This window comes from Argopecten irradians, chromosome 10 (genome assembly GCF_041381155.1).
Source record: "Argopecten irradians isolate NY chromosome 10, Ai_NY, whole genome shotgun sequence".
NCBI lineage: Eukaryota > Metazoa > Mollusca > Bivalvia > Pectinida > Pectinidae > Argopecten > Argopecten irradians.
In genome coordinates, this window is record NC_091143.1 from 14,415,768 (window position 1) to 14,434,239 (window position 18,472).

An 18,472-nucleotide genomic window follows, 5' to 3' on the forward strand; every position below is an offset into this window, starting at 1 on the left:
GTTAGATGTCAGGCAACAGACGATAAAATGGTGTTTGTTGAAAAGAGGAAGTTGAGTAAAACAGATATAATGCATGGCTTTAGCAGTTTATATGCTTTCCTTGTTTATTTGAAAATATATCCATAATCATTTCAAAAGTGTGTTTATTGTTATGGTATAATACATTATTCTTTTTGTTTTGCAGGAAACCTGGTGGAAAGACGCCAATTGCAGTAAGTATTAATGTGAGAAATGAACTTTCATTTTCATCTTCAAAACAAAACTTTCTAATAATTATAAGATATTAATGTTACGTTGTTTTAGTGTCTTATTAAAGTATATTTTGGGATATTGATTGATAGGAGTATGACAGACTAGGAAGTTGTCTGGTTTTATATAAGATGTGTCTGTCATTGACTCAGGAAATGCTAATAACAAATGTCTAGACTTTGTCTTTGAGAAACCAATTACCAAGCAAAGCAGTTGTCATTTCAAACATGAAATATGCCATATTTCAAAGCAAGGATGATTGGGATGAAACAAAAGATTTGATGTGATACACTTTGTGAACTTTACAGAATGGAGACGCTGGAGCTGCTAAGGGTGGTAAGGTGGCCCCAGCCAGTGGCGCAGAGCAGACGTTTTCAGGGGACGTAACTGTCGAGTACGAGACCAGGGAAGGATCAGCCAAGGCTGGCAAGGACTTTAAATATACACAGGGATTCTTGGTATGTAATATTGGAGTATCCTCAATAAATAGCTCAGGATTTCTATATCGGGACCAAGTTTTATCTGCTCGAAGTTCCTCAAATTCTCTAGTAAAGCACTGCATAAATTTAGGTATTCCGTTAAGAAACGTTCAATAGAGGGAAATATTGGCCGGTCATAGGTACATTTTTTAGGTTTATCTTAAAGAGAGGGGTGTTGCTATTCATTTTGAGCTCTTAAGATACATAAAACTAAGGAATTGCATTCACTGTTGAAAAGTTAATATAACAAATAACTCGTATAATTATTTCAAAAACATGTTCAGGAATTTTCAAACAAAACTTCTAAACCTATTATCCATGTAAAAGTGTTTTTCGAAAGCAAGAAGAAGAATCTTGCTTCTCATGAACATCATAACGCTCCCTGCGTAAAGGTATTTGATATAAAAAAAAATCTTACCACGCTCTTAATAAAGACCGACTTTTATGTGTGTACAGACGTTCAAGGAGAATGAGTTCCAGAAGTCCATTACCATCCCCATCATCAATGACCAACAGTTTGAGAACGATGTTGACTTCTATATCATTCTGAAGAACCCCAACAATGGCAGTAACATTGGAGACCCCAGCGTTACCAGGGTGACCATTGTGGACGATGATGGTAGGTGAAATATACGTTATTCAATGTGTAAGTGCTTTTGTGGTCATTTCCAAAGTAGCATGGAATGGTCACAAACTTTGAAGTATATCGAAGGCGACTGAGTAAATATGTCAAATAAGGTACTAGCTTTTTCAAATGAAGTTCCGTCAAAGAAATCAGAAACATGTTTCCAGTATTGTATAATTTGTATTTATGTATTGCTTGATAATGCTTGCAGAACCTGGAGAGTTTCTGTTTGAAACCCCTCACTGCTATGCTGACCTGAAGACAGGGAAAGTGAGCTGTCGAGTGGTTCGAGAACATGGCTTTGATGGCAAGGTTACAATGGAGTATTCCACAATGTAAGTAGCAGCTAAAAAACAATTTGAAACTGGAACGTAATAAATATGCTGTTTGAACTACATGTCCTATAACCAAACTATTTTTACGTTATTATATTTGCGACATTTTCACTGTAATGTAATTACGCATTTATGTCATGATTTATTATATCTGTGCTTCAAACAATTCTATGGCGATTTTTTTATGTATTCTTACCGCACGCTAAATGCAACCACGTGTGAAAATACATAAAAAAATAAATGCAAGTAATTTTACAGAATTGTGATAACTCTGAATCTATCCAGGCTAGGAAGATGCAGGTGAACCGCTGTAATTTGAATGAAATTACTAAATCTCCATTACATAAGTTTTCAAGATTATAACGGACATATAAAAAGGTCTAATTTTGATGTTAAAATGGCTTTCAAATTCCCTTTGTAGTGACGGGACGGCATCCGGTGGCAAGGATATCGGCCCCAATGTAGACTACGTCCACACGGAGGGCATTTTGACCTTTACGCATGCTGAGACCAGCAAAACAATTGATATAAACATAAAAAAGGATGCCAAGGTACAGACATATATCAATTGGGAATACTTAAATATGTGAAATGTCAAACATTTGTGAGTCCCAAAAAGCTTGCATAACGTCAAAAGTTAATGAAATGCTTTATATACTGGACTAGATCCAGCGGATTGCGCATTCTGTGAATAAAAAGTAACGTAATATACTCCGAAGATATTTTTTTTTTTCCAGATATTAAACTATGTTATCTATTTTATATCCATAATAGTATCTGAATGTTATACTCTTACCTCTTAAGGCGTCAAATTTAAAATCTACAGATCACTACTAATCAAATGAAATCTACAGACAAACAACAGTCTATATCTAAATATAGAAAGAGATTTTAATAGGTTTCTCCTATCGTAGACCTGTTTGATGTTTTTGCATGTTGAGCATCACATCAATTGAAAGCAATATCACATGTTTCAGATCGCTGACGAAGAGGTGATTACATTCAATTTGATACCCAAATCATGATAATTATATCAGAATCCAGCTTTTATCCACACATTATCAATACACTAAAAACCTGCCAATAAAACTGTACTCATTTTAGGAGAGAACTTTATTAGGCTTTGCCATTTACTTCATGTCATAAATATTAAAGCCATGTATACAATGAAATAATAGCCATTAAGGATTAGGTAACTGGTATGGGTTCCAATACCAAACATGAAGCAAGGATTATGGATATAAACAATCTTTTTGACTAGTACTGGTTACCACAATTAGGAAAGAATTCTCAGGCAATCCCGATTTAGATTTACCCCGTACAATAACTGTTTATTGTATCGTTTAATCTTTGACCTTAATAAATTGCGCTTAAGGCTTTAAAAAAGGCTCAACAAATTCTAAATATAGTTTAAGTAAAAGTTGATTGGACAGAAAAAATATGTCTTACGAAACAATTGTTGCATAAGCATTCATTGTATAATTATTGTAGTGATTTTATTTTGAAAGCTACCTGTAACCGGCCACTTGAATTTGTCAACAGATTTTTTTCCATGGTTTAAATGTTAGCTATGGCTCCTTTTTGTGCTCCAGCTTTCGGCCAAGCATGGATTTTCGCCCGGGGCAGATCTTTGCACGCATGCACCCATCTACCCCTGAACCAATTTATAAATTTATGTATATGTTATCTGTATACCAAGTCTTGCACAATTTAATAAATGCGACAACCGAAAGTTGAATAGTGTACTTGCAAATTTCAATATTTACCATGGGTATCTATAAAATAAATGTACTGCATGCATCATATTGGTAATCAGTTTTAGTACATAGTTGATCAGACAATACATAAAATCACCTGTAGATGTGTATATGTATTTAACAATCAACTTACAATATTGACGACATATTCAAATTTGGTAGTTTTTAATTAGATATAGTTTCCTGATACCAAATAACGGATAACATCCATTACATAAGTATTTAGAACTTAGTTTAGATATTATTGTGGCGAGGATATTATAACATTTAACATGCCAGTAGATAATTTATTTAAGAATTAAGGTAAACTTAATATCAAGTGACAATAAATATGGTCCGATAATTTTTTTGTAATGGAAATGTTGCCTTTCAAACACATCTAGATCCTTTATTTTTAAAAGGTTGACAATTATTCCAATTCAAATTTGAGAGAATTTTTGATTTTGCAGATGTAAGTGGTAGCTAACAGGGTAAGAATATGCCTGAATTAGGTGCTAAAAGTTTGGTGGCTAGTTACATATACTCGGCTATCAGTTTGGCTTTGGCTTTGCTATAGACACTTGTACACAATCAGCCACTATTCTTACCTAAAGTTGAATTCTTGTTTCCAGGGCTCCAAAAACTTCATCATTGCCATAAAGAATCCTAGTCTTGGAGCCAAGATCGGGCAGCGTAGTGCCACTGTGTGCCACATCAATAAAGGTATGTACATGTATAGATAGGTTCTTCTCCGTCTTTGCATATTATCCGACATTGCGGGTAGGTATTGATTATAACATCATTGTTTAGTGTAGAAATCTCGCTCCGTTTTCTCTGACGTTTTGCTCGTAAACACTTGACGTCACAACCAATACCTACCCGCAATGGGGATAACTCTGTAATTTGCAAATACAGAATAGTTTAAATGCATACAAGTAAAGTTTTGTTTAAATGACACCATACTGCTTCTTCTCCCATTTTATGAACATCCGTTGGAATGGTTTTGATGACTACCGATATCCCATTCTTGGCATCTCCTTATTTGTTTATTTAATTAGATACAGCATTTCAATAGGAACTGTATGTAGTATGTTTTTAAAGTAATCAATGTTTGTGTCCACTATAACATAAATGAAGCCTACATTGGTTACATCTGAAGAGAAACCTTTAACTTCTCGTGCAAGAAGGGAATATGAATTTCAATACTTACTGCTCATCTCAACAGAATCCGTGGATGACCGAATCGCCGATGTTATCAATGCTGAGGGTGAAGAGGAGGAAGAGGATGTGAGCTGGGGAGCTCAGTTCGTCAGGTATGTATAATCTACGTGGTACATAAACAAACAAAAATGTTTATGAATGAGGTACCAAGTATCAGCCCATAAGCTCCTATAGAGAAGCTTAAACACTTTTCAAACATTGCTTGAATAATTGACTGAAAATTTGCAAAGCTTGCAAATTCTAAAGGCAGTTCTTGAATTATTGGCTGTTTATAATACAAGAAGCAATCTAATACCAAATTCAAAATATGTTGAAAAAGTGATATATAATTCAATGAGAGCCTATCGAGTCCGCTTAGAGTTAGTTAACTTTGCTGTTATTTCAAAGAGCAATATATATCTTGCGTCTCGCTTTTGTTATTTCAGTGCCCTCACGATTGAAGGATCTACCGATGAGGATGGAAATGATGTTGACCCAACTTGGGTTGACTATCTCTTACATTTCCTTACTATTCTGTGGAAGGTTATTGGTGCATGTGTCCCACCTACGTAAGTATATCTGATTTACACTTTCCTTGTGCAATATGGATTCTAACTCTCCATTACACAACGTTTATCTGTCAGTGTGAATTTCAATAACGAATTACTTTGTTTTCAAAGCTGACAAAATGCCATTACTCAATCAATTTCCCCACGTTTCAATTGAACATCTTTAAGATATTAAGTTATTTTGAGTGTTTTAATTAGTGGTAATGGTACAGACCTATAAGAACTTAGTGTTTGTTTGTTACAGGAAATACCTTGGAGCCTGGCCGACCTTTGTCCTGTCCCTTCTCTACATCGGAGCACTCACGTTTCTGGTGGAACAGGTAGGTTGTCCTTGCATATCATCTATAGCTTTCAGGCACCTGTAAGACAAACGCATATAGATTGTTACAAACTATCCACATGCAATATATATAATGGTTTTGCAAGAGCATATGCAATAGTCGTCATATCTTTTTTACCATGCACACTCACTCCAAAATCACATATTCTGAGATCAAAAATTTCAACATCGTGCCATGCTGTTGTATTTCAACAAATATGTCTTAAAGTTGCAGTTAGGATATAGTTATAGGCTATAGCAGTACTGTATGCTACGATACACAGTTTGGGTAAGCCACACAATCTAGGTCAAATGGAATGACAGAACCAACGAAACAAGTGATAAAGTTTGTGACATATATCCTTAGCAAATGACTCTTTCGATGGAATAGTCATTATCTGTTCCTATCTCTAATATTAAGCTTGGACATCTGATTGGCTGTGTCATCGGTCTCAAGACTAGTGTAACTGGTATCACCATCATTGCCCTTGGGACAAGTTTGCCGGACACGTTCGCCAGTCGCACCGCAGCAAGACAGGACGAACATGCAGATGCAGCCATTGGAAATGTAACAGGTAACATAAGGATTTCTTAACAATTTCATTCTCAAATTCGATTGTATGAATAGAAAGTATCGTCATATAAATCTAGTTCATTTGTCTCTTCAAGACCGCCTAATGTGAATACGATTTTCATGGTTCATGCACAAATCGTGATAAAAAAGCTGTTGCAAAATACGTCTAAAACTAGTAACATCCAGTGGATATTTGTTTGGACGGAAGTTTGAACCTAAAGAACACTCAAAATATCATACAATTTGTAGTTTCGGGCATTTGATGAATTAGAAAAGGTTCATTAGATAAGTCGTGATTGAAGATGCATCGTTTACTTATAGGTAGTAACAGTGTGAACGTGTTCCTGGGGTTAGGGTTACCCTGGGTGCTCAGCACCTCCTACGGGCTGGCGACAGGCACGGAGTACAAGGTGCCGTCTGGTAACCTCACCCAGAGCGTCATCATATTCACCATACTTGGTTTTCTGTGTATCGTCTTACTGATACTTAGGAGAAAGGTGGGTCAACAATATAGAGTTCGTCTATCTCTAGTCAAATAGTCAAATAAGTTTTCTTTTTTTCTTTAATTGATCGATTTTGTGCTGGAAGTAAGGTTGTTATGGTGTTTCGATAACTTTGAGACAAAATACAAGGTGTTTTCCTATGTTAAAGTTTATAAATATTGTTTTTCATTTTGGATTTTGTTGCGGTATATATATTGAAATTGAAACTATGGTCTTCATAAAGATCATAACGATTTATTGATATAACAACCACTAATTCATTTTGCAGTTCGTGGGTGGAGAACTAGGTGGATCCAATGCATACGTCAAGTGGGGCACTAGTATACTACTATTACTGTTCTGGTGTATCTACATCCTTCTCTCCAGTCTCAAAGCTTACGACGTCATATCGCTATAGGTCAGCAAATCATAGCGTATATAGTTCGTAGGACAATTGTAAGAAGAAATGGATGCTACCTCTTCCTCAATCGGGGATATAGCCAGGATATTGACTTGGAAACTAGGGTACACACGGTAGCTACTGATGAGGATCTCTGTGAAAACTGACACTTTAGGAAATTAATTTGATCGTTATTCGCTTTAAACTTAACACGTTCCAAATTCCGTAACGACTGACTACCAGGAATTGTGAAATCTTCGATTGGTGGAAGGGAGATAAGTCCCACTCACAGAACGTCACTTGAGGGGAAATGTACTCATGAAACTGCATCTTGATTTTAAAATGGTTTTATTGTGAATTTGCTGCTGGTCTGCAGTTTGAGATGTTTCCTGTTGTGATAACTAGACCATTGGTGACGAGTGTAAGGAAGGTGATACCTTGTATATCTGGAGTTCTGTGAGTCTGTGCCAAACAGTGGACGTATTTAACAAAATTATCCAGGCTCCATCTGCATTTAGTGCTTTTAAACAAACAAGTGAATATACATATACTCAAACGGCGAATGTCTTAGTGGAGTTTGAGAAAATGGAGCTCTTTCTAGATTATTTGTTATGTTTTAGATTTTATGCAAAAATGTTCCGTTTCGCTTCATATCCTTGATTAGGATAGAATGTGAACGGTACATGGGCTGTCATAGCTATGAAATAACAAATGTATAGTGGTTAGTTTGTAGATTCAACTCACGGTCATGATGACAACAATCATCTGTGAAAATCGTTACTAGTTGTTAAGATATGAAAGTGCTATTTGTGGGTGTTCGTTTGAATCTTATTTCTGTGAAATTCCAAATTTTCAACATTTCATTGTACATTGTATATACAATTGTAAATATGTCCAAAGATTAATTACATCGGAACTTCTTGTATTGTTGAACATAGTCTAATATTTATTTGACACTACGTAAGATGACTATGGTGTCTATTTATCATGTTAGCAAAAGATATATCATATTTCAGAAATCTTAAAACTTCAGCTATCTGCAAGGTCATGTGTAAATACTACTTTCCATTATTTATAAACAAAATGACGCTGCATATGCCACATAAACCTGTCACGTCGCAAATACTGACACGTTTTCAATCCAATATTAAAAAACTGTAAAGGTAACTTCAGTGTTTACATGTCATGAATATGACGGTGCCTGAATGTGATCATCGATGAAAAATAACAACAATTATTATAATTAGCGATCAATGTTTTTCTGATTTGTCAGTAAAAGTAAAGTAAAAGATTTCCGCTTATATTTATATACAGCACTGTTAAAATATTTTCCATGTTAAACCATCTCTTTGATAAGATTTTTTTTTTCAAATTTAAGATAAGCCAAACACATTGAAAAAAAAAAGAATTCTTCGTCGTAATAACCTGAAAAACAGCATGTATACACTCTTTACACTTGTTTTTGAGGACCGAAATGTACATCAGTTTTGGTTTAGCTATAAATATGATGCCTGTATTTACATATAAATATAATACCCGTGTATATATATGATACACACAAAGTCCAACTGTGATATCCTGTTTATTTTTGTATACGGTGTTTTCTACTGGTTTTTGTGTTTGAAGTGTGATGTAAATATATAAAAAGTAACCAAGCTATTTTGTTTTCTTTTCATTTGATTGCTAATATTTATTGAGAACAAGAGTTTATTAAAATGGTTATTTAATATTTATGAACAATAATATTTGTTTTTATTTTGCAGATGTGTTACTGAATATTCTTATTCTGCAAAGCAGTAATGCTTAGATGTTATTTATTAATTTTTGCATTGGTGTCCTTTTTTTCATTCACACATTGTTATGAAAGTAATATTCTCTGATTGTGAAAATATATTCAAAATGGCATAATGTAATTTTAAAGGAGATTATTATTATCAATCAAAATTCATGTGGGCTTGTCCCAGCTTTCTCCTTCCACTCTTTTGCTGTTAGTTTTCATTTCTTTGTGTGCTAGTCAACAATTTAGAGAACTTAGTTGCTCACGATAATTTGGTTAAACAACGCTGAAACAACGCCAGGTTATGGTCTATTGAATTCGGCCGATTTAGATACAAAATAGAATGTAGTAGATATATATCGTATTCTCACTTTCCTTTTTTCAAAACTGAATAAAAAAAATTATTTTACGATATTGCACAGTCACTGTTGAATGTTGTGCTTTAGAATATATCAAAATAAAAACTGTTCTTAATTTATGTGGAAATGCCATTTTTTATACCGTTAACAGGTAATTTAAACTTAATTGATTTTCTCTGTCTTAAGATGTTAAATTAGTGTGATCTATAGTGCCAATAATCTGCGCGATCCTATCAAAATGGTTAAGTTTACTACTTGTTTGTTTTCTTTTTGTACAGCAAGCCAATAAACAATAGACTGGCTTTCTGTTACCCGGACCTATAGGATTGTTGCGTGTGTGGGTGGTTTTGGTTTTAATGACTTGATTCTATCATAAACCTACTTGTAGATTATTATTTTTCAGTCAGATGTCCAGTTGTTAACAGCATAATTTCTAGATAGTTCTCTGTTAGATCATCAAAATCAATTGTAAGTATGATATTTATAAGCCAAAGATTTTATATATAATAGTAATGCAACTACGGTGTATTTTGATTTTTTTACGTTTATGCAAATTTGTCATTTCTTGTCAGTTTTCACTATTAACCATTCTACTTTTTGCCAAAGATATGTTGGTTGGTTATCTTTAATAGTTTTTGAGCATACCAGAAATGTTTGCTAGTAGTGATATATGGCGAGACTACAACACCACTCCGTTATCATGGCGTGTGCTTGTCAATTTCAGAAAAATAAAAAAAATAGAACCAGTGTGAAAGTAGATTTCTACATAACGTGTTGTATAAATACCTTTTTTCTCTTTGAGCCATTTTTGTTGAATATTCTGGTTACGTATGGTTAAACTATATTTTAAACTAACTTTGACCTCAGTATCATCACAAGTGATGCTATATGTCTGTCTATGACCGAAAGTTTTAAGCCCTTCTCCATGTCGGGAACTCATGACTTACTGAGATGGATGCACACTTGTATAAAAAACAAAACATCACTTAGAATATTTTTTCTTTTCTTCTTATTCCTACTACCGAATACACAGGTAGAAATCCATATAACTCAGAAATATGAACAGTAAACTTTTTTTTTTTGCATCAAAACATTTCTTTTTTATGAAAATATTTTTTGAAATAAACTAATTTAATGAATTTTTTATTTGTCAGTTTAAAATATAAATTCCTTGCTTTGGGATGTTTGTTACCCCTTTGGTTGTGTTTGTTTTTCTGTCACCCGAAATGACGCTACCAAGCAAGTACAGTATTTGCCTTTTATAGCTATTAACATTAGCAAAATTAAATTACATTAATTACTGTTACAGACCTGTCAATTTCTCATGGAATACCACTCATTATAAAAACGTTTGCTGGGATGCGAACAAAGCGGACCAATGGCAAACGGCTACTTCTATCATTCAGGGTCATATGGTATTATCTTAATTACGAATTATTAAATTGATATAGACACCTTATGATCTACAGATGATCTGAGGCGGATTTGAATTTCACAATTAAGAAAATATATTTACCTGTAGTTTATTCGGTAAACACACTTGCGGTGGAGCAGTCTACCTTCTCAGTTCACCTGATGGGGACGCAGGTGTTTAGAACAGTATTTATTGGCATCCCTCAGTCGTTGATGTCGAGTGTTCCTTTCTACATCACCGATTACAACCATGTTTTACATGTATTTGTTCTGTGTTTGTATGAAAATAAAAAGTTTGAAACCAAAATTGTCTTGTTTTCTTTTACCTCTGTAACCAAAAACAATACATGGAGAATATACTTTAAGAGCTTATAGTAATACTATATCATCTCAGTGATGAATTGAGTAAACAGCAACAAAAAGCTGATGAAAGAATTCGTGATTATTGGCTTATAAACACATTGTTACATAATCACGAGTATTGTGTTCAATTACACTTGTTTCGTGACTCGAATGTTGCAAGACATTTTAATTCTGGTTTCTGGAAAACGTTTAAATATTCAGATAATCAAGGAGTTACTACCCTAAAACTGCATTAGCAAACAAGTTCTTAAGTGATACCGACATCATTGAGAAAATTTCATAGAAAACTACGGATTATGAAATATCAAATGGAAAATATTGTTCTTTATAACGTGATAGATATTGTGTATACCAATCTGAACAATGGTGCCGACTTTGTCGTAAATAGTTATTATATTTAACTCGACTCGTCATTCTCAAATTGATTTGATTTTGTGTATTACATGGTTGAATTCGGGTTCGTAAACATTTCCAAGAATCTGCGAAAACATTTTTGTAAGGTATTTCTAAATATTTACAAGAACATTTGTTGAAACAGAATGTATCTGCATAGTTTTAAGGAGAAAATGCATTTGCAAATCTAATTCAATTTATATGCCATAACAAGGGGAATGACTCCAGTGACATTCGCCAACAACAAACAATAAATTCACGGGTGAAGATGATAAGGGAAATAACTCTTGTGATCTCAGCCTAGAGTCTATATTGCTCATGGTGGTAAAAAAGCTGCCTTTTGTTTTAAGCTGAAATCTGATGACCTAGTCCATTTTACTGTTTTACGGATGATAGGATCATACTCTGATGGCGTTACGATAAGAACTGTAGTGATTACGACTTTTCTATTGGTTTCTACCCCAACTAATATCACCCGGTAGTATTAACAGTGTTCACCAATACAAAAGTGACGATTTACAAATAATTAGATGATTTTTTTGTTTACTGTTTGCAATGATTATTGAAATAAGCTTCCGAATATCATACCAAATATTGACATAAGAAATAGTAAATCATTCGTAAATGATTGAAATTTCTGTAGAATTCATTGAGAATCAGTTCCGTAAAAATCGGGAAAAAATGGAAATATAATGTCAAAATGCAGGGAATTAAGAATGTAGAATAGTTTGAAATATATGGAGCGTGTGAATATGTGAATACTTTTATTCGATTATGTAATTTACGGAGACAATGTGTGTCGTCTATGATGCAGAGAGCCCTTTCTTCACGGTACCGCTCCACTTTTCCCATTGTTTCATCTGGGCCTATTAGATATAAAATGCCGATTCAACATCGGAAACTTTCGGATTACGTCTCTGTCAGCTGTTCTATCAATACTGTCTGCTACTCTGTTTAATCAAGCTTCGATTAGAACTTTGTTATCTACCTAGAATGTAATAATCATTAGACCTGTCAATGTTAACCTTTGAGGGTAGTAATTGAACGTAATGTACTTTTAACATTGTTTCTGTCTATTACAGAATGCGAGAACATCATATTATTACGACTGTTTTAAACAAGGGTCGTATATAGGGAAATTGTTTTAGATTTCTAATCAATGATTTTAGAGGTAAAGTATTACTTTCTACATTTTCAATTATTTCAAATATTACACGTACTTTTAGAATGAAATAAGCAAAGATTTGGCAAATGTCTTCCATTAGAATTTTATTATTCTCTTGAAATGCAAATATGTATATAGAAAATATTATATTGAAGCAATTTCAAAACGAAAACAACTGCTCACATTTGTTGAATTATATTATTGATAAACAGTCATCCAATAATCACTTACCTTCTTTCCAACGCCAGGTCCCCAACAAAACTGTCGTCTGCTCTTCGTTCTTTGTTTACAACCAGGACCAGTTCCGTGCACGAGAAAATCGCTCTCGGTGATTTCCGTAAAGTTAACGAAAATAACCGATAGTACCCGATCGCACATTCGGAAGTCTAGAAAATGGTATGTCTAGATTCTCTCTTAACCATGTAACTAATTTGGCCAGCAATACGCCTTGTTTTAGGAATCGTTCATGTAAATAATTTAATATGTATGCCAAGAGCATGTGGGGATATACATTTTCTGTAAGTCACAACTTATTTCATTTATTTATATTTGGACCGTCCATACCATTTTAGGTGTTTTGGGGGTTTAGATTAAAAATCGGTACTTGTAACAGCAGTTGTCACACAGAGTACGTATTTTAACAATATTTGATCGATCTAGACCTCTTAAACGCCTAAAATGGTGTATGGAAACTCTGGTTGGTTCATATATATATGTATAAACTGTAACTAATTCTCATGTCCCCGTGCGTGGTTTCAAGTAAGTTCTGTACATCCTGATGAATCTTTAAGTATGACAGGTGCGTTGATAGATATATATAAAATACAGGTGCGTTAATAGGTATACATTGTATATAAAATACAGGTACATTAATAGGTACATTAAATGACTAACTAAGTGATACAGTGTATAATACAGGCGGGATTATATATATAGTTACTAATACTGATTAATTAAAGCTGTTTAAGAGACCGGCCGTCATCTCCTATTCACAGAATTCAATGGTTTGTATATAAACGAAGTGTAGTTTTACAATCAAGCCTTTTTTATGATTTAAAAAAAATCCAGAAGAGGTAAAAAGAGGTGACATGTTCGTTGGGGTTTGATTATTGTCCATTCATTCATAAGATAACAATGAATTAAGGCACCACGTCAAAGACTGTTATTCAGAGACAAACATTTAATATTATACACGATAACATGCAGTTTTTTTTATTTAAACGAGCGTATTAAGGCGTTTGGGATTAATGATGATACTCAAGTGCACGCACGCATACACAAACATAAAAAGCACATACATATAAAGCCTAGCGACATGAAATTCTTATCAATGATGCACCTTTTCATTGATATTTGCCGATACATTAGATACATGTACATACTGAAAATCCATAGTTTGATTTACATTCATAAACACAACAGAGAGTCTTAATACAATATTAATGGAAACTAACAATATTGGAATGTTGTTATGCCGTATTTGATACAACGAACCATTACACATTCCATATTCTTAAGTGACTTTTTTTAGTAGAAAATCAGTTTAAATGCGTCTGAAGGTCAAGTCTTATTACGTTGACCAGTTGGCCGTTGAATTGGTAAGTTTAACTCAGTCAATATAATTCTCCCATTTCTTCTAAAGTGTGTTAGAAATTGCATGGAAATGTCAACACAACGTTGATATGAAGTGACTTTTTTTCTTCTGAATAAGTATAAAACGTTAAACCTATTCCTTATATTGATGTTTGATATAGACGATAATGAGGCATGCTTTTATTTGCGATTTATATAGTTTATCGAATTGTGTAGCTGAATTCATAAAATCGAATGATCTCGGTGAAAATTCCAGCAATCTATTTCCGAAGATTGACGGAAATTTCTACGAGATGTTGCGACTGAAATTCTTTATGCAGCAAACGGCCATCGTGGATCGTGAACGAAATAACATATTAGAAATTCAAATGCAACTCAATGATTGCTTCAGAATTCGCGATGTTTACACTTTAATGGGATAAAATATATATTTTGTGATAATCATTTTCATGACGTCAGACCTAGAATGTCTTTTAGGAACATGTTAACCATTTCCGGAACGTTGGAGCTTGACGACTGAAAATTAACTGTCATTTCTATATTTCCGGTTGATAGATTAATACAACACAGAACATATGTACCAGAATAGGTCTGATATTAACTGTTGGCGATGGTCTAATGTTTTGGCCCGACTTAAACATCGTCACAAAGTGAATTATGAAAACCTGACAACGGTGGCGTAAATAATCGCTTCACGCCTCTATACGACGAGAAGCTCCTGTGGGACCGGAAATCAATAGATACGAAACAGTGACTGGGTACAGGTGCAAAATAACAGTCTTACTTTCGTATGAATTATTAAAGAATGGGCATTAGTCATGGTACCTACGTAACTCACAGACAATAAGCGACCTTATTTACCATTGTAGATTCTCCTCACTTTTATCAGACTATCAACATAGATCCCAATTCATTCTCGACATGCATATACATATGTATAGTATATTCAGCATAAATCAATAAATGTATCGGTACAGATTTCCCTTTAATGTATAAATTGGCATCGTTATCGTGAAGAACGTGTTACTTTAAGCGTATAATTTGATATATGGAACGGACCGCCATGTTTGACACTATGTATCCCGGTGTCGACGGGAAAGAGAGATACGATAAGGGCGTTCACCAATCCGAAAGTTGTAAAGTCATTACAATCATTGCTTTACCGGAAGTAGTGCAGACATCCCTGTGTAACCATGTCACATGTCCTGCTTTTATTTCGTCTGTAGGAGATTATTTTATCCGCCGTGGACAAAATCAGCAATGTTTACAGAAGGAAATCTTGTAATGGTAAACATGTAAAGAAATAGAATCCAATAAAATCCTAGAACATTATGGACCGGGATTCCGATCTTCAACTTCCTAATCCAATCAACAGGCCATGCAAATGATGCTGTGCTGTGTCTATCGCTTGTTTATATTCTGTTTAGAACGAACTTTATTGACATTTAGGCCCGCGGAATTCATTGCATTCGCGTGCTGAAATTGATATTCCGAACATTGCATGACAAATTCCATGTTTTTAGACAGACAGCCGCATGCGTCACCCGACGCTCGGAATAAATTGAATGCGAATGCAACTTTACCAAACTACGAACAGAGCGATATTTAAAGTTTTATTCCTCTACCATTGATGTTGAGTCCTTGGAGACGATGCCGGTCTACTGTCTGTTTTTATAAGGTGAAGAATTGCCGCTGTTACTACTGCTGACGTATGGTTGTACCGGGAACTGTCGTTATATATAGATGTCATCCCGTGTATTAGATCGTCAATGTTTGTACACTGGAAAACTGCTACAGTAGTAATCTGGTGCTGAGCTGTACCTACGGTGTCCGGCGGATTTGCGTTTTGGAGAAGGTACGTTTTACCATATATTTACTTGTTAGATCACACATGGATCGGGGAACTAGGCACACGTCCACATGCCGTTTGGTATTTCCCAGTTACCGTCCTCGATACTCCATGGGCTACTATAACTGTCGTTATATTTACACAGTGATAGCAACCCCTGGAGTATTGAGGATGTCCGGTTACGAGAACATTTAGTACTTGTGAATAATATATATACCATGTTCAGTAAGAACTGCCCCGACCACAGGTTTTTGGTAATTCTATGAGTTCTATGGGTAATAGTGTTATTTATTATGAATTTAAGTGCACTTTTTGTTACCCTTTTTATCTGTATAAGATAAATTTATCTGTGTTTGGGACTAGATAAAAAGTGTTCAGGTTGGATAGATTAATGAAATAGATATGACTGAAAATGTAATGTACTTTACTCTTTAGTTATGAAGTACACGTTTTAAATTGTTTAAATATTGATTTCACTGCCTGATACAATTGTACGCACAGCTTTTCCTTTTAGTAGTTTTCAATCATGACATTGTTTTGAGGTTCAGCCTTATATTTAGGATAAAGGCGATGAAAAGATTCCCTGTAGATGAACAGGTAACCACAATGATTAAACAATCGACCTGTGTATATATACCTGTTCGTCTATACTTTAATCTTTTGTACCTGACTTTTATAACATACCTGTAGCATGTAAGTGCATGAAGCGGAAGCAATGCGGTTTGTTCTTGGCGCATGTGAATTGTCAGAGCGGTGAAAGGTCGCCTGAGTTGTGGCGATAAGGGGAGGTATAGGAATATACTGTTGACAGGTTTCTCGAACTAAAGATCATTTCATATCTTATTATCGCTGTCTCGTCCATAACGTTGAGCAGGTTAAGAAAAAGATGACAGAGACAAGAACTGTTGGTTTTTGACGGAAGGACAGAATCGGCTTAGACGTCGTTAAAAGGTTGAAGGAGTGCGTGTTTCACGGTAATTCAAGTATCGCTAGCCTACTCAACCCTGTATATTACCTGTCAGCATAAAAACCCACGTGTAAGGCGCGAGATATAGATGGTTTTGTGAACCTGACCCAGCGAGAAGTTTAATAATCTTACTAAATTCTGAACCTCTGAATATCTAGAAACATGTTTTGGATCAGTGTTAGTGAACCGTATTATTGTGATTGACAGTGATATTCCAATACCCGGAACAGATAGGTGGTTACCAGTTTTCCGGAATCTACAGAAAGGTATGTTTATACAGCGAATTCTGCACAATATTGTTGGTTTTTTTCAATCAAATTAAAACATTGTGAGACAGTAATTACCACAGCGCTGCACATTTAGTAAAGCTTGTCGCATTATCGTCGTCACAGATATCGTCGTACACAATTGTCATATCTATCTGTCTTCGCATATACTTTTCATACTTATCATGGTACAATTGCGTCATATCCATCATCGTACAAGTATATACTCTCGTCAAATCTATCAAAGCACACATTCATGGTATCGATATTTGCACCCTATTGTAATTAATATCATAATGTATCATTAGCATAATCGTCACACCTATCGTCGTACACATTCGTCTATCTATCATCGCACACATTCGTCACATCTATTGTCGCTCACGGTTGTAATAGCAACGTAGTATCAACGTACACACCCGCCATACATTAGCTACATGTTCATGTACCGTCACATTTATCATCGTACATAACCGTCATACACTATCTACATTTGTATCATCGCACATACCCGTCATACACTATCTATCATCGTACACACTCGTCATACACTATCTATCATCGCACATACCCGTCATACACTATCTATCATCGTACATACCCGTCATACACTATCTATCATCGTACACACTCGTCATACACTATCTATCATCGTACACACTCGTCATACACTATCTATCATCGTACACACTCGTCATACACTATCTATCATTACACTATCTATCATCGTACACATCGTCACATCTTATCACATCGTCACGCTAATGACACTACCATTCGTGATACACTACTGATCATCGCACATATCATCGTAACACTCACACATCTAGAAATATCGCACATACTCGTCACATTTATCATCGTACACACTCAGTCAATTTCATCTTGTCCGTCTTCACAGTCGTCACAGCTATATTGTATCAACATACCCATTCGTGATACACTAGCTGCATATATCGTCACATTTATCATCGTACACACTCACCATACACTAGAAATTATCGCACATACTCGTCACATTTATCATCGCAAATACTCGTCACATTTATCATCGCACATACTCACCATACACTAGCAATTGTCGCACATACTCGTCACATTTATCATCTCACATTACTCGTCACATTTATCATCTCGCATCACTCGTCACGTCATACACTTTCATCGCACATACTCGTCACATTTTCATCGCACATACACACCTATCACTCGTCACACAACTCTCACATTTACATCTCGTCACATTACTCGTCACATTTATCATCGTACACACCGTCATACACAGCAATATCGTACACTCGTCACATTACATCGTCGTCATCACATTATCATCGTACACACTCGTCACATTTATCATCG

At 34.9% G+C, this 18,472-nt stretch overlaps 2 protein-coding genes across 16 annotated transcripts in view; both read left to right on the top strand.

The window, feature by feature from the left end:
* Positions 1–10,824, top strand: part of LOC138333188 (sodium/calcium exchanger 1-like) — a 198,659-nt gene extending 187,835 nt beyond the window's left edge. For all 14 annotated transcript variants that reach the window (XM_069281375.1, XM_069281385.1, XM_069281386.1 and 11 more), the window contains 13 exons: positions 185–212; positions 558–707; positions 1,185–1,347; positions 1,565–1,688; positions 2,110–2,239; positions 2,666–2,680; positions 4,057–4,147; positions 4,650–4,737; positions 5,071–5,193; positions 5,438–5,513; positions 5,934–6,087; positions 6,408–6,583; positions 6,858–10,824. In XM_069281375.1, the coding sequence (XP_069137476.1) occupies positions 185–212; positions 558–707; positions 1,185–1,347; positions 1,565–1,688; positions 2,110–2,239; positions 2,666–2,680; positions 4,057–4,147; positions 4,650–4,737; positions 5,071–5,193; positions 5,438–5,513; positions 5,934–6,087; positions 6,408–6,583; positions 6,858–6,986 (1,447 nt within the window). In that variant the 3' untranslated portion in view covers positions 6,987–10,824. The remainder of the gene's footprint in view (positions 1–184; positions 213–557; positions 708–1,184; positions 1,348–1,564; positions 1,689–2,109; positions 2,240–2,665; positions 2,681–4,056; positions 4,148–4,649; positions 4,738–5,070; positions 5,194–5,437; positions 5,514–5,933; positions 6,088–6,407; positions 6,584–6,857) is intronic.
* A 4,751-nt stretch (positions 10,825–15,575) lies between these two features.
* The window catches only part of LOC138333190 (uncharacterized), a 44,420-nt gene continuing 41,523 nt past the window's right edge, over positions 15,576–18,472 (top strand). The window contains exon 1 of one of the 2 annotated variants that reach the window (XM_069281392.1): positions 15,576–15,886. The gene's annotated coding sequence lies outside the window, so the exon portion shown is untranslated. Of the gene's footprint in view, positions 15,887–16,628; positions 17,114–18,472 lie in introns of those variants that run through there. The other variant, XM_069281394.1, reaches the window with a different exon arrangement.